The sequence below is a fragment of the Balaenoptera musculus genome, chromosome 4, assembly GCF_009873245.2.
Source record: "Balaenoptera musculus isolate JJ_BM4_2016_0621 chromosome 4, mBalMus1.pri.v3, whole genome shotgun sequence".
NCBI classification, from domain to species: domain Eukaryota; kingdom Metazoa; phylum Chordata; class Mammalia; order Artiodactyla; family Balaenopteridae; genus Balaenoptera; species Balaenoptera musculus.
This window is the reverse complement of record NC_045788.1, coordinates 144,822,366-144,838,900: the sequence shown is the minus strand read 5'-3', so window position 1 is coordinate 144,838,900 and position 16,535 is coordinate 144,822,366. Positions and strand designations below refer to the sequence as shown.

Below are 16,535 nucleotides of genomic sequence, written 5' to 3'. Positions count from 1 at the left end.
AAGACCATCCCCAGCTGCGACCTCACCTCCAGGCATCGCCTGACCGACGTCCTGAACCGCCAGGACCGAGAGCTTCTCTTCCGCGTCCAGTCTGATCACCCCGTGACTGAGGCCGCTCATCGACAGCACAGCTCTTCTTGGAGGAGGGCCCCCCAGGTCAGGCGGCCTGGAAACAAAGCGGATTCACTGACGCGGGGACAGAGCCCGTGGGCGTGGGACCACGGCCCCCTGCCGGCAGGACGATGAGCAGCCAGGTGCCCACCTGTGCTGGCTGCAGGGCCTCGGGGGGCAGCGCGTGTCCCCACAGGTGCGCGCGACGCCCCCCGTCACGCACTCCTCCGCAGGGGGGCCCAGTGGGCCGCGAGGACGTTTCCACCAGGCCGTCCTGGGACGTCCCCCGGAGCCCCGAGCGGCAGGTGAGCAGGGCGACCGCTTCCTGGGAGCAAGCCTGCGGGCACCAAAACCAGGGCAAGGAGCCCAGGGCCGCAGGCAGGAAGAACGAAGGGTCGGCCACTCCCCAGCCCGAGACCCTCGAACAGCTGGCAGAACTGCCCCGAGCAGCCCTTCCCAACTCCTGACCACGGGAAGCAGGAGAGGGAGTAAAGTGACTGCTGCTGTTTGCGACGCCAAGTTTGGGCCTGATTAGCTTCGCAGCAGCAGGAACCAGGACGCTGAGAGACAAACGTCATGTCTCCTCCAGCGGGAAAACACTACTCTGCTGAGCACAAGAAACCACCATAGAACAAAGGAACGAAGAACACCTTATTCCCTGTGAAGAATAAAGATGTTGTTTTTAACACTAATTATTACTAAAATTTTACCATCACTTACACTACTATTTATAAATACACAGACATAACACAAGACCACAGCTGAGGCTAATCTGAGTTGAGGGTGGAAAATTAACACTAAGTCACCCTCAGCTGCGAGCATGCTGCCCTCTACCCGAGGATGGCGCTCAGGGCAGCGTGGACGACCGGGCAGGAAGGTGAGCCGAGGGGCACACCTGCGGGGGCCTGGGGAGCGACACAGATGAGCCCAGAGAGGATGCGGCCTGGGGGCGGTGGGGCCAGGGGGCATCACTGGGAGGTCAAGGGTCCCGCGGGCACAGACCCCCGTCCACAGCTGACGGGCACTGGCCGCCAGCCACCCTTTCCTGGAACAGGGGCGAGTCCTGGCTGCAGTGTTTACTGCGGAACACAAGGCCTTCCTGACCTGAGGAGCGCTCGGGAAAACCAGCCCGCGTGCTGCAAGAATCCAGAGATCGCCACCCAGGGAGCCGCTATTGAACTTGCGCCACAAACCAGGCCGGTGTGGGACGTGCGGCCAACACAGGCTGTTGGACGTGGCACCTGGGGCTGCCCCATTACAACACCAACACACCTGGGAAACGGGCCCAGGGCTGGGCACTGCTCTCAATTTCTCCTGCTCAGGAACAGATCAACCAAATTCGCTACCACAGGTAATTCGGCTGAACGAGGAAGAACTAGGCGTCTACAGGATGGTCTACCTGCGGATGGCCACCGTGAGCGCTTCCGGAGAACTGGCGCAGGGACAGATCACCTCGGGCCTCAGCCCTCTGGCTTGGAAGACGTTGAGGAACGCGTCACAGGAGGATATGGACCCTGCGTGAGACAGAGTGGACGCAAGAGCTGAGCGCAAGGCCGACGGGCACCCGGCGTGGGGGACGCCCGGCGCCGGGCCTGGGGGCTGCACCCCTTCACCTCACAGTCAAAGTCTCATGGGGAGCGGGTGGGGCCCTTTCCATGAAAAACAGGGCACGTTCTCAAATCGCCAGCAAACAAGAAGCCAACTCTCAGCCCCGCATTGTCTCTGAGGTCTAACCCACGGCCTCACCCACCTCCTGGCAGCTCTGCCAAGAGGGAGGTGACCCAGGGCACTAACGGAGACGCCCGCAGCCGCACCTTCCACCGCATGAGGCCCCGGCCACGTGCGCGCCCTCTCCTGGGCGTGCCTCGGAACTGCAGCCTCTGCCAAGCGGCCCTGCCGTGCCTCTCCTGTGGGCGCAGCCTAGCTCTCTGTCCCTGCTTCTCTGCCAGCGTCACCGGGCCATGAAAACTCAGCTCCTAGGAGGCTGGGTGCTGCCCGCTCAGGGCCTGAGTCAGCACAGCCCTGCACCCACTGGGGCCCCGGGGCTGCACCACGACCTGCACCCTCTGCACAGCGAGGCTGCAGGGAAGGAGGGGACCTGGTCATGGGTCCTCGTGTCCAGCAGAGGACACACAAGACCGTCCAGAGGGCTCGGAGCTACAGGGAAGAGACGGGCACTCGGAGTGGCGGGATCTGGGGTCTGGGGGGCAGCAGCCCGGGGAGGGGCTCCTGGTGGCTCGACGGGTGCACCGCAGTGGAGGCTCAGAGAAGCCGGCAGCTCCTGGTGCTTTGGAGGCAGGATGGCGGGGCCCTCGGGGTTCGGGGTGGGTGGAGGGAAGGAGAGGCTTTGGGGTGCTAGAAGGTAGGGTTCCCTCCCGAGTGTCGGGGCCACAGCTGGACAGGGGATTAGATGAAAGGCAGCCTCTGGTCCAGGGCGGATTCAGTGCACAAACAGTGACACACAGGTGTTAAAGTAGTGAGACAACTCCCACCACCGCCCCCCCCCCCGGTTCTGTGCTGCCTGGAAACCCCACCAAAGGCCAACCAAGGCTCCCCAGGACACCCCGGGCAGGCCCTGCACAACCGGCAGCTCCTCTCGGGCCCCGAGCAGAGACCGGGGCACAGAGCCCAGGAGGACGCGGGGCGGCCGGCCGGCGGGGGCGGCGGCGGGGCGGGCGGTACTCACACGGGTTCGCGCCGTCGGCCACGATCAGCAGGCGCAGGGAGCTGAGGCTGACGCCCCTCTGACCTCGCTGAGCCAAGAGCGACCAGTGCATGTCGCGGGACTTCACCAGCGCGGCCCGGGCTGCGGGGGGGCGAGGGCGCGCCTGCGTCAGGGGCGCGAGCACACAGAGCAGGCCGCGTGCTCCCTGCCGCCCGGCCTACCTAGAGATCGACTCGCTCGTTCGCAACTGATTCTCCCTTGGAGCCTCTCTGTTCTCCCCACACCTGCCCCTCCCACGGCCGCGAGGCTGGGCCTGCCCTGTGCTGGGGGCCCCGGGGACGTGGGGCTGCGGGGCGGCCCCCGATGTGAACAGACGGGCTGGGCCTCATTCCCGGCCCTGCTCTCACCAGCAGAGGCACCCGCCAAACGCCCCACCAGACTTTGGTTCTCCTCCGTTAGACAGGGTAAACAGAGACAGCGCCCAGCACGCTGCAGAGCACGGCCCACGTCACATCGCTAACCGGCACCATCATCAGTGCAGTGGACAAGCACACGGCCACCCGGGACCAGTCAGTGCGAGGAAAACCCGAGTCCCCCTCAGGGGTGACTAACGGTGCCCCCGAGCTCTACCGAAGCAGAGCCAGAGGGACGCTCAGACCACGCAGGTGTGGCCGTGCTGGGGAAGCACCGACTGACCACAGGTGGACAGCAGGGCAGGCGGGGCCCCACGGGCAGCCCCCTCACTCTGGGTCATAAGCCGCTATGAGTAAACAGCTTTGCTACTGGTGGCTTGAAGAGCCCTAACTTCAAATCAAAGCCACCTCAAGAACTAAGAATTAGGAGCATTTCTGTGAGAGAATAAAGTTAGGAGTCTACGGCCCTTGCAGAAAAGAGCTGTCCTCCACGACCCCCCAGCTCCCCAGCGCTGGCGACCCAGACCCACCACGGCTGTAGGGGAGCCTGGCCCCGGCCCACACACGCCTGCGGTTCTGCATGCTGCTTTATTTTCTCTTAATCGCCAAAGATGAAATCAAAGAGACTTGTCTAATGAAGGATGAATCGAGAGATGCTACTCCCGTTACCTTTATACGCACACACTTTCTGAATCCAGGAGAGCGGGTTGGCCTTCATCAGCGCGTACGGGATGCTGACCACGTGCATCCTGTTCATGACACTCTGCAAAGAGACGAGCGGTTGGGGCTGAGCACAGACCCCGCCAGGAAAGGCACAGAGAGCACCAGAGCTCTGCTCACAGGACAGCTCAGTGCAGAGACACGGTTCACACCAACACGACTAAGGGTTACTCCATCAGCTTTAACAGGGCTTGGTGTCACCCACGGACGTGAAACGTTAGCAACCCTCCCTCTAACAGTCAGGTCGTTTAGGTACAGCACTCACTGTTAACACTCCATGCCACAGGCCGGCATCCCTTTTGAAATCCAGCACATTTGTTAATGTTTCAGCTGAAAGAGGACAAAGATGGTTAAACCACCGAGTGACCCTCCTCATGTCATGTGCATTTTCAGAGAAACCCTGAGATGATTACATCATCAACATATAAGGGTTTTAGGAAAGATACACAGCGCTCCCAAATGCCATGCACCAATCAATCAATAATCTTGGTTATCAAGTTACTTGGTTATTCAAATTACTGGAAAAACATAAAAGCAGAAGGTCATACAACTGTGGATTAAAATGGAGAATCTGCTGATCACTCATCTGTAAACACAGGGGGCAGCGTACGCTCCAGAGGCGGCAGGCTTGGACGTGGAGATGAAGGACGGTGGCGGGTCTCTCACCTCTCAACCCTACGCCCGCACACCCCCACTTCTCACGTCATCCTGCAGCCCCGGGAAACGTCACAGGCTCCCCATGTCACTTCCCTTCAGAGCTGTTCCTTCCCTCCTGCCCACTCTCTCTCCCAGAGGCTGTGCCGAGCGTGCTGTAGGGCGCAGGGGTAGCTGGGGTCCCAGGGCCGCTTCCCAGCACAGCCCTGAGGCTCAGAGCTCGGGCAGAGGACAGAGCCTGGGGCTGCCAGGTGCACCCACAGAAGGAACACCCAACAGTGAACAGGAAGTTTGGTTTGTGTGCCAGGAAATGCTGCTGCATTCTGTTAAGAATACTGTACACACGTTCCCTTGCTGGCTAAAGAGCCCAAATTATAGGTGATACATGTACGGTTAACACTGGATCTGAAGAAAAAGAAAACCAGGGGACCTGATTTGATAGAATTTTTTAAAAATTACGTAGGCCCTGGAACACACCTAAAATCCTTTTCCAAATGTCCACCGAGTTCTTGCCTGGTGCCCTCAGCTAGCCCTTGCTTCTAAACACTGATATTTCAGATTTTACACATACCACTCAATTTACTTCCTAGTTTTGTTCAATTCCAGTATTTTAGTGGAAAGAAGTAAAGTTCTCTACGTTACATAGCTGATAGTTCGCAGTAAAGGGGGAGCTGCCTGTATATTGCCAAGAGACAAGCCCTGACCACAAAGATTCCACTGGTACATCCGAGTGCGTGACAGCTTAAGCCAAAGCCAGCCACAGAAAACAGTAAGAAAAAGTGTGTCCCGATAAGAAAATGCAAAATGCGCTGCCCCTCAGCTACGGCACAGCTTGAACCAGCCCACTGGGCACAGACCAATGGGTAGTGAGTGGGTTTCACGCTCTGTAACGCCAGTGTCCACACTCCACCCGTCCAGGAGAGCAGAGGCCCCGAGCAAGCGAGCCGCACGACCTGGATCAAACAGCAGATGCTACGCGGGACAGCGTCCAGGTGCCTTGTGCCCGGCCGGAGAGCCGCCCCACGCCCTCACCTTCCGAGTAGCCGCATGCCTGGGTCAGAGCCTGGCACTGTGCCAGCAGGGATGCGTGGGACACCGCCACCCCCACGGTGCTGCCTTCTTTGCTGGTTTTATACTGAAAGATTTCAAAAGCACAAGCTCGTTAGGCGATGTCTCTGGAGGCCGTCCCCCTTCACCAACCATCAGTTCAACTGGAGTGCACTTCACGCCCAGGCCCTCGAGGTGACGCCCTCAGCTGAAGTCGGGTCACCCGGGGCAGGTACTGAGGGCAACAGGGCACGCAGGCTGGTCCCCAGGGGAGGGTCTGGGTGAGTTCCCACAGGACACCTCATCTTTCTGGGGCGGAGGCAAAGCACAGAAGCTGTCGCCTGTGATCTAAGCAGCAGCAGCTACACTCGGGGAACAAGCCCTGAACACGGGGCTCTGTTTCAGCCTCGCCAGGCGAGGTCGCTACCTCGATGTAGGCGGTCCCGGCCCCCGCGTCCTGTGCTGATGGGTGCCAGTCCTTGGGGGGCTTAGTCAGGTGCTTCCCGTCGATCACCAGCCAGGTGAGGGGGGGCCAACCTGTGAGGGCGCAGACAGGGACCCGGCAGAGGCGAGGGTCAGGGGTCTCTGCTCCCCGCAACGGCACCTCTGCCGCCCACCGCGCAGCCCGAGCTGCTGAGAGTCGAGGAGCCTCGCCTCACTGAACCGTTATGAACTCGTGTCTGACGGCCAGTGGCCCCCAGGCGGGACGCACAGGTCCAGACCCCGACCCAGGCGAGGAGCGAGACTCCCCCAGGCCTAGCACACAGCCTCGCTTTCCCTGGGGGCCCTTCCATCTCCGTGACGGTCGCTGACAGGAAAGGACGCCCGAGGGCCCGGGTTAGCAGAGAACCGGGCCGCCCGCTGCCCACCCCCAGGCCCACCTTTGAAGGCCGCCACCTCTCCGGTCTGGGCCTTGGGCAGGCCTTTCTGACAAGCGTCCGTGGTCAGGGCCAGGGCGACGCCACAGCTGCCCAGCAGAAACCCGACCTGCCGGCTGCCAGCGTCCTGCGGAAACAGAGAAGGCAGAGGCGCTCAGCTCACACAGAGCAGAACTCTTTTTCTCAGCCCTTGGAAAATTAGGACAATTCAGCCCTGTATAGGTATATACTATAGGTATATACTATGTTTTCATCCAAAGAAAATACAATTGTTTTTAAATCTGAAAGATATATTTTCTGCCATGACATATAAAGTTCTGGGTAATGGGCTAATTTCTCAAACTTTTTTCTTGCAAATGACATTTAATACCGTTTTAATAAACTTCAAAAATAACAGCATTGAAATTTACACTTGATTTGTGTTTGAAATTTACAGATTAATATGGGCAGGCCTGACCTTTAGCAATCTTAATTATTTCCACACAGAATATGTCCTTCAGTAGAGTTTTATCATTTTCTTCTTATAAATTTTACAAACTCTAGTCTTACCCTAAGAATCCCGGTATTCAAATATCTGTTCACCATATGTTCTCCTTTGGGATATACTGCTTTTATTCACAAGCTTTACCTTTGGGATTCTTGAATATTTCTTGCAGATAATGCTCATGTGAACAACTGCCTGAACACTGGGATACCACAGAAAACTAGGATTTTCTAAAGTACATGCTGAGTCGACTCCTAAAATGATCTATTTTTCAATAATCAGATTACTTGTATTTATACCTAAAATATCGCAGCTCCCTAGAACACCAGCAACCCGCCCCCTGCCCCAGCCAGAGTCATTCATTTCAGCAATGAAAGCTGCTCGCTGTTACGGAAGTGAACAGAAATGCAAGAGATGCCATATATTTAAAACTATCACTTAGAAGTGAGCTACAAAACATCTCTGTAATGATTTACTTATCCCCAAGAAATGCAAGTTATTATCAATAAACACACCATTTTGAGAAATGATTTAACAAACCCTCATCAAATCCCAACTTCTATGCATTGGAGGAAAAAATGTTAGTTTCTGTTGGGAAATTCAAACAAGTGACATACTGGCCCCCCCAACAGCTGTTCCAGTGCCCTTGTCACCAGCGAGATACATAAAAGGAGCGTCTGGGGATGAAGCTGCTCTAATCTCTCTGAGCCCCGCCCGCCTGTCCCCCGACTCCAGACGGCACCTGGAGTGAGGAGACTAAGGCCTGCGAATGGACACGTGGACTTCAGGATGAAGCCTCAGGGACCGTGAACCTGGGGCCCGCACCGCGCTTGCTACCTTTCTTGTTAGTGGCACTTCGATGGGGACAGGAACCAGCTCTGCCAGGAGGCACCCATAGAACGCAACAGTGAACATGACGGGGTCGCTATTAGGAAACACCAGCGCCACCTACGAGAGTACAAAGGAAAACCGCGAAATCCACTGGTGAGTAATGCAGTCATCTGAATGCCTGCTGCTGAGACAGAAAACGTTACTTTGAGTGCTAACCCTTGGTCCTTAAGTGTCTGCAGCCATGTAACTTCTAATACACAGTCTTTAGGTTATGGTCTTTACCCCGCATGCGACAAAATAATGTTAAACTCCTGGGGCTAAAGGCAAGCGCAGCTGGGTCTGCCCGCGGGGTCTAGGTCCAGCTCTGTCCACTCTGACCATCTGGGCAGCAGCGACCCAGGGAAGGACGCGATGGACCATCACCCACCATCAAGTAGCCCAGGTGAAAAACACCTGGACATGAAGAGGGAACCAGGAATCAAAGTCTATCAAAAGATCTTCCAAAAGAAAAAATCCTGACACCAACGTTTTACTTGGACAGACCTTCGCTCAAGACCGAAACGTTAACAGGGGAGGGTGATGGGCACAGAACTCAGCAAGACCCCCACAGCTGCCCTCTCGGAGTCTCCACGGGGGCCCACTCCCTGCTCCCACCTGGTCATCATGCTGCCACTGTTTAAATTACATATTCTATTACATTTATCTTACATTTTTATTTTTATCAAAAAAGTTTTAAAACACAGAATTAAAATGACAGAAAGTACTAACGAAAAGCTACACCCATATCACCCTTCCCCACTCCCCAAGGCAGCCACTTTTAACATGTTTTATATCCTCTTTTTGCCAACTGCTCTCATCTTTTTAGATACTATGCTCACACTGCTATGTCTTATGTGTGAAGGTATTTGGACATGTGTTTTATTTCCTGTTACTGCAGACAAACACTGAGCCCTCTTCATTCCCCACCTTTCTCTTCTCCCATCATCCCAATTTCCATTTCTTATAATATCTGGTTAAATTAAAAGCTATTTATGGGATGAGGTTTTTCTAAGTCCCAAATATTGTAGTAATAGTGTGCTCGAAACCTACATGATAAGTCAGAACAGTATTTGAGGGGACTGACAACACAGGGCCTTTGAGGGCCGGGCCTTGGATAGCTAATAACCCTGTACTTCATAAGACAAAATTTAAGCTGTATCTGTATCAAAATTCTGTACTTGAGGTCTGGAAATCAAGTTTCTAATAAGTTTGTTGAAAACGGCAAAGATCTCCTTTGAAAGTTGGTGTTAATAGCGTTTGTCCCACGATTAAGAACTGTGACCTTTAGCCTCGAGACTGGATGTCTGGTAGAAGAACATACCTGTCCTTAGAGAATCTGTTATAAAGAGTTGTGTTTGTTCACTTTTATAAAGTATATTATCACAGGAGGATGAACTTGCCATTCATTTCCAATCACTAAATCGCTAACTGTGATCTCATCAATCCTTTATAATTAACCCAATTACGTGGATTCACTTGCAAGTCAATGAAGTATCTGGAAGTCCTTGTCCTTGCAAGAACTTTCTTCAAGAGAAAGAAATTAGTGATTCTTAGAATCATTTTAAAGCACAACATAAGTCAGGGGTTCCGACAGGTTTGTTCTAAAGCGCCAGGTATCATGAGGAATCATCCCCGTACTGTTTACGTTTCTACAGGCAAGCTCGCCCTTTCTTTCTGGTGGTGACAGCCACTGCCTCTTTCACCGGCTTCCCTTCCTCTGTGTGCACCGGCCAGCTTGCTCGGAAATGCCCCGCTGGGTGTGTCAAACCTGTCAATAGTATTTCTAACTAACCAACCAGTCAGGTAAGCTCCTGGGTTTCACCAGCTGCTGACCAGCCTGCCCACCTGGGGCCTCGTCCTGCTGGCCCTGCCTGGCTGCTCCTGGCCCGCAGCTCGCGGACGCTGGGCCGCGCTGGTGGCTCTCCTGTTTGGACCGCGCACTCGTTTGCGGGAGCACTCCCTCTGTGAGCTTCGCGAGAAAGAGCCCAGGCTTCTGAGTCCCGCCTGTCTGAGAATGGTGCCCCACCCTCACATCCTTCGACTGCCCAGGAAGACCGCACTCCCTCTGGGCTTCCGAAGCACAGCTGTCTCCCCCAGTGCCACGCTGAGAAACCGAGCCCCCCTGGGGTTGCTGGCCTCTGTGCACAGCCCGCTTTCCCCGGGAGGCCGCGAGGTCCCTGCACCCTGCCCTACGCAGCGCTGGGGTAAGCGCCTCGGTGGGGGTCCTCGCACCGCCTGCCAGTCCTTCACCCCCGGCTCCGGGGCATAGTCTTGCGTCATCATTAGCATTAAAAACTTTCCACTCTCCGTTCCCCCTTCTCTTTCTGGAAGTCCTATTAGTCAGATGTCGGCCTTCTTGATCAAGTCTAATCTGCACCGTTTTTCCTTCCTACTTTCCATCTCTTGGTCTCCCCCACGAGCATCTTCTTGTTGATTTATGGAGCAATATCTTCACCTCAGATCTCCAGGGATATTAAGACTAATTTTTTTTTAAAAAACCTGTTTTCTGTATCTAGCTCTCCTCCAAGTTGGTTGTTTCCTCTTCCTCCCTCCCACCCCCTTTCCCCTTTTCTTTTTTCCCCATTCATTGCGCTCTGGTTGTGCTCTTTCACGTTGAAGTTTCGTCGTCCACAAATGTCCTTGGCTACTGGTCCACATTAAAGACTGAGGGCTCGAGAGCAGCCTGAGACCCCACACCACCCTGTCAACCTACAGCTTCCCTGCTGGGTGACCTGACCTCAGGCAACCCTTCTCACGGGGGATTTCACTGCTAAGCATGCTGGCTTCCACCATGCCGGACCTCCCGCTACGCCGGGGTTCCTCAAGTCTGGCTCAGTTTGCCTAGGGCAGTGCTGCGTAGCAGAACTCCCCGCAGTGGTGGAGTCGTTCTCTCTCCGCGCTATCACACATGGTAGCTGTCAGCCACACGCGGGGACTGGACCCTGGAAATGGGGTTCGTGCAACTAAGGAACTAAAACTCTAATTTCATTTAATTTGGGTTAATTTAAACGGCTCCCTGTGGCTATTGCCAACCATGTTGGGCAGTGCAGGACAAGGAACTAAGCCCCAAGCCTCCTCTGAGTTCTGTTCTGACCCCATGGAAGAGGGAAGGAGATGAATATAAAACACACAGAATTTCAAAGTAAGGTCAACGTTTCTTCACAAAACTTAAGCTTTGGAAATGTAGCACTGATTAATATCTGACATTAACATTTTTATTAAAATCAACACATATGAAGTCAAAGAGAAAAGAGGTTTAAGAATCAGGAAATGGGCAATGAGGGAGACTAAAAGGAACGATCATTTTATCTACACCAACACAAACTTTTTCCACATTTAATATTTTTTCATTGCTGACTTAAATCCCTTCGATTAATGCTGTAAGTCTGAACAGCTGAGAGAACACTGATGTCACTGAAACAGATTTTTAGTCTCCATCCTCACTCACTCCAACAAAGGTGCATTTGGTTACTTACTCTGTCTCCGGGTTTAAGTAGTGGTTCATTCTTATTAGTCAGTTTATTAAGTAGAGTATAAGCTAGTTTTAAACTCCGACTCCAAAGTTTGCCTAAAATAAAATAAAAATACTAAGCAATGTAAAATTTAAGCAACTAATAATTAACATTTTAATGTAGCAATCATAACATCCCATTAACACACCATTATTACTCTATTGCTGAAAATTCAGGTAGTTTCCAATTGATAATTATTTTGCACAATGCTGCAATGAAGTTTTCTCTTAAAAACAACTTACTGATTTATTTTTCTTAACAGAAAAGTAAAACAGCATTTTATCATAGAAAATTCAGAATATAGAAAAGCCAGCTGAAAAAAGCATTCTTTCTGTTATATATGTATACACACACACACGTATGCATAATTTTTAAGAAATGGGATCATACTTCACCCTTTTTTCAATCAACATTGCACTGTGAATGCGCTTTCATGTCATTGAATGTGTCTCAATTATATCCCTTATGAGAGTGGCATATAAGTCATTTAACCTTTACAACAACAATTCATGAGGTGGGTCCATCTTCATCTCTGCTTTCACTCAAAAAAGGAGACAGTCAGGGAGATGTTAGGGAACCTGGCAGAGCCACGGGAGGCTGGAGGGGAGCGTCTGGACCCCTCCTGAAGGTGCCCAGCCCTGTGGGTGCTTCCCGGAGGAACACGGCACATGATACACGGGACACTGAAGGGTAGGGAGAGAGGGGGAGGAAGACGGAAAAGCCTGAGTCCACCCCAAACCGGAAGCAGCCCTCCCACTCACCCTGCCCGGTGCAGCAACGCAGGAAGACAGAGCCGTCCTTCACCCTCCCCACCCCTGGGCAACCACGCGGCAACCACACGCCCTTTGCTGTAAATAGTCTAAACTCGGGCACAACGTTGTGAGATAAGTGAACTGCGGGGCCTGAGAAATAAATGAGAAAAATAGTCAACTCAAAACACCACTGCCTTTGCCTAAATAGAAAGGTCAACTCAAGATATTAATAACTGTAACTGTAACACATAAAGATTTCCAAACTGAATCCAGATATTTATAAAAAGAAAAATGCATCATGACCTCTCTGCAACAATGCAAAGAGGTTTAACAGAAAATCAACATAATTTCCCACATTAACAGAATAAAGGTGAAAAAAACTAAAATAATTAATCATTCAGGATTTTAAAAATCCCTCTTAAATTTGGGATGAAAGGAAACTTCCTTAATGTGACTGTTAAAAGTCATCTTTAAAAATTCCACAGGAGGTATCATCATTAATGGTCAGATACTGAAAGCCTTCCCTCAGAGAGGAGGAGCAAGTCAAGGACAACTGCCTTTTCACTCAAAGTCTCAGCCAATGCAACTGGGGTGCAAGGGGCAGAGAAGGTAAAACAATAAGAAACAAAACCGTCATTATTTGCAGAAGACGGGACTGCACATATCATGAATCCCATAACTGAACTCAGTAAGGCTATCAGATATAACAGCAATACGCAAATAGCATTTAATATCTATGTGCCATCGATAAACAGTAAATAAAAATTTTAATGATGCTATTTATAATAAGATTTAAATAAACATGCCAAATATCTAAGAATATGTGTTACCAAAAGTATGCAAAGTCTCCCCCCAGGAACTTATAAAACAGTACTGAGGTTGAAAAAGATTTGAATGAACGGAGGAACCTATTATGTCCATTTGCTAGAAGGCACCGTAATGCAAACGTGCTAATTCTCCTCAAACTGCTCAAGGCAACGATAACCAAAACCTCAACAGGTGTGTCTGTGGCACCTGACACAAACTGACACTGAAATACCAGGGCGAGAGAAGCCAAGACGCTCTGGAAAAAGGAGACAAGACAGGAAGACTTTCTCAATGGACGTCAAGACTATTATAAAGCGACAGCAATTCAGAGAGCGTGGCTGGGACTTCCCTGCGGTCCAGTGGTTAAGACTTCGCCTTCCAATGCAGGGGGTGAGGGTTCGACACCTGGTCGGGGAGCTAAGATCCCACATGCCTCACAGCCAAAAATCCAAAACATAAAACAGAAGCAACATTGTAACAAATTCAATAAAGACTTTAAAAACTGTCCACGTCAAAAAAATCTTTAAAAAAAAAAAAGAAAAGAGTGTGCTATTGGCGTAAGGGTAGAATATAAATCAATGTGATAAAACAAAGAACCCCAAACAGACCCACCCCCGTGTGGACAACTCCAGTTACAACACGGGTAGCACGGAGGGGACAAGAACGGGACAGCTGCCTGCCATCTTTCCTGAAGAACTGACCCCGAGCCCAGGCCCACAGCACACACACAAACTAAACTCCCTCCGGGTGGGCGGCAGGTCTAAACGCGGGTGGCAGAACAGCAGTGCTAGAGCCCAGGACGGGAGGAGGGAAGCCTGCTGCAGAGCTGTGAGCGGCCAGGGCTCACAGTAAGCCGCCGCCAACGACTGGCATCCAGAACACGCAAAACGCCCGCAAACAACCCTGTATGAAAACGTGCAGAAGATTCAGCAACACGTGACAAAAGAGAAAACCCGAATGATCAGAAACAGGGAAAGATCTCAACCTACTCAGTCAACAGGAAAATGCAAATTAGCACCACAACGACTGTCACCATATTCTCACCACATTAGCCAAAATTAATAAGCCCGCCAATGACAGGGAGACGGTGGGACTCATACACTGACCAGTTAAGTGCAAACTGGAAAAGTCTGGAATTATCTGATAAATGTAAAGATGTCATAATCCCAGAACTAGCTAGCACCTCCTCTCCTAAGTATATACCCTACAAAAATGCACGCTTACACACCAGGTAGCACACACCGGAATGTTCCCGGTAGCACTGTCTGTAACACGCAAAACTGGAAATGACCCAGAAGTCCATCAACAGTATAATAGAGACATATATTCTGAAATATTCAATATTCATTCCTCAACAGAAATGAATGAGCTACAACTATACACAATAACACGGATGAATCTTAAAAGCATAAAGGTCTGAGACTCTGCTTCCAAGCAGGAAAGAGCAGTGGTGGCAGACCAGCACTCCCACCCAAAATGACTTAAAACTGGATAAAATGCAAAACCATCTGTCGGAGGCAGCAAAGACAACTAGAGGAGTTAAGACCCCTGGGGAAACCCTTGGGAGGTGAGCTGACCTTCTGCAGCTGTTCTTACAAAAGCTGGGGGCGGGGCTTAGCGTCTGGCGCCCACAGGAGACGAACATCTCACGGCCTTGTGCCCCTCGGAGTGCTGCGGCTGGGGCGCGGAGACTGGGGCTTCAAGAAGAGCCTGCTGAATCTCGGGGCCATGCACAGCGGGTGGAAACCTCTGAAAGGCCAGGCAGAGCCCCAAAGTCGCCACATAAGACAAAACCCATGGTTGGGGACCACCCCCAGCAGAGGAAAGGGTCACACAGAACACACCAGTTTTAGAAAACGTGAATAAAGGAAAACAGAAAATCTCCAAACTGAAGTATATATATAAAAAGGATCCCTGGTGGTCCAGTGGTTAAGAATCGGTCTTGCAATGCAGGGGACGCTGGTTCAGTCCCTGGTTGGGGAACTAAGATCCCACGTGCCACAGGGCAACTAAGCCTGCGTGCCACAACTACTGAGCCGGCATGCCACAACTAGAGAGCCCATGTGCCACAACTAGAGAGAAGCCTGTGGGCTGCAATGAAGAGCCCACATGCCACAACGAAAGATCCCGCATGCTGCAACTAAGGCCCGACGCAGTCAAAATTAATCAATTAATTAATTTTTTAAAAAAGAATGCAAAATATAAAAAAGGCACGTGGGACTCAGAAAAGGTATTAATATAAATGTAATCAGAGTCCCAGGAGGATAGGAGAGAGAAATGGGGAAGAAGCACTATATCAAGAAATTATGGCTATAATTTTCCAAAAACTGATGAAAGATAACATTCCATTGATCTAAGAAGCCCTGTGGACCCCAAGCAGGAAACTTTCAAAGAATATAACAGCTAAATATGTACATCACAGTAAGACAGATGCAAGCCAAAGCCAAAAAGCCATCACAGGGAAAAAAGACACATCCTCATCCAGACAGCAGCAATAATCCGGCATCTCACTCCTCAAAGGATACCACGAAGTCTTCAGAGTGCTGACAGATGCCTGACAACCTTCACAAAGGAAGATGCGGGCAGTCCCACAGCCAGCAGGAGAGGTTACAGTAGGAAACGCGGGGTGGCAGGAAGGAACATTCCACAAAGGAAAGAAAAAACAGTACGACTCCTGACTTAAAAAGCAAGAGTAGTGAGTGGTGTCTTACAGGTGTAGTGGCTACAGACTTAAAACGCAAGACAAGGAGAGAAGGACCACAGGCTGGGGCCTTCAGGAAGCACGGAGGCGGAGCGAGGCATGAGAAGGTCTCCCGGGAAGCGGGGGACGGCGGGATGCGGGGGACGGCGGGATGCGGGGGACGGCGGGAAGCGGGGGACGGCGGGATGCGGGCGACGCCGTCCGGCCGCAGTCCCCGCAGGCTCCCTCGCAAGGGAAGTCTGTGCTGAGCGCAACACAGGCCTCGCGTAACCCGCACCCGGAAGCTGAATTCCAGGGGGAGGCTGTCAGCAAAGCACACTCATGAGTGCGCAGCGAGCGCCTTTCTTCAAGAGTTACAGAGCCATCTCTCTAACGAGCAGAGGTGCGAAGAGCGCAAACAGCATACTGGCAACTAGAATCCAGGCATGTATTGAAAAGATATCTTGGCCAAGTGGGATTTATTCCAGGAATGCAAGGGCTGCTTAACATTTGAAAATTAATCAATGTAATTCATCAAATTAGTGGAGAAGGGCAGAGAAACTGTATGGTCATCTCGATGAAGCAGAAAAAGCCAATCCATGATGCGAAACTTTCAGCAAACCAGAAACAGAACTTCATTACAACAAAGAATTTCTACCATAAAACAAGCAAAAAAGCTACAGTAAACAGCGTACTTCAAGACCAATTGCTTTCCACCTGAGACACAGAAGGATTCACACCGCACCGGCGGTTCCAGCCTGTGCAGTGAGACAAGAACAGAAACCGAAGGTGTGAGAACTAGAAAGGCCATTGCTCACAGGGGCTCAACTTGTGCACAGGATGTCCAAAACTACTCGTTAATAGACCAAAAAGAATTAGTATGTCACTTTAACAAGATCACTAGATACAAAGTCACCATTTAAAAGATCAATTGCATTTCTA

General features: G+C 51.6%; 1 protein-coding gene across 7 annotated transcripts in view; it reads right to left on the bottom strand.

Moving 5' to 3' along the window:
- The window catches only part of DIP2A (disco interacting protein 2 homolog A), a 93,037-nt gene that overhangs the window by 34,929 nt on the left and 41,573 nt on the right, over positions 1–16,535 (bottom strand). For all 7 annotated transcript variants that reach the window (XR_005019658.1, XR_005019659.1, XM_036849932.1 and 4 more), the window contains 10 exons: positions 11,319–11,410; positions 7,810–7,920; positions 6,492–6,615; positions 6,038–6,147; positions 5,596–5,698; positions 4,175–4,239; positions 3,859–3,952; positions 2,798–2,917; positions 1,511–1,625; positions 27–166 (listed from right to left, as the gene is read on the bottom strand). Coding sequence is in view for 5 of the 7 variants with exons in the window: in XM_036849932.1 (XP_036705827.1) it covers positions 27–166; positions 1,511–1,625; positions 2,798–2,917; positions 3,859–3,952; positions 4,175–4,239; positions 5,596–5,698; positions 6,038–6,147; positions 6,492–6,615; positions 7,810–7,920; positions 11,319–11,410 (1,074 nt within the window). In the remaining 2 variants the exon portion in view is untranslated. The remainder of the gene's footprint in view (positions 1–26; positions 167–1,510; positions 1,626–2,797; positions 2,918–3,858; positions 3,953–4,174; positions 4,240–5,595; positions 5,699–6,037; positions 6,148–6,491; positions 6,616–7,809; positions 7,921–11,318; positions 11,411–16,535) is intronic.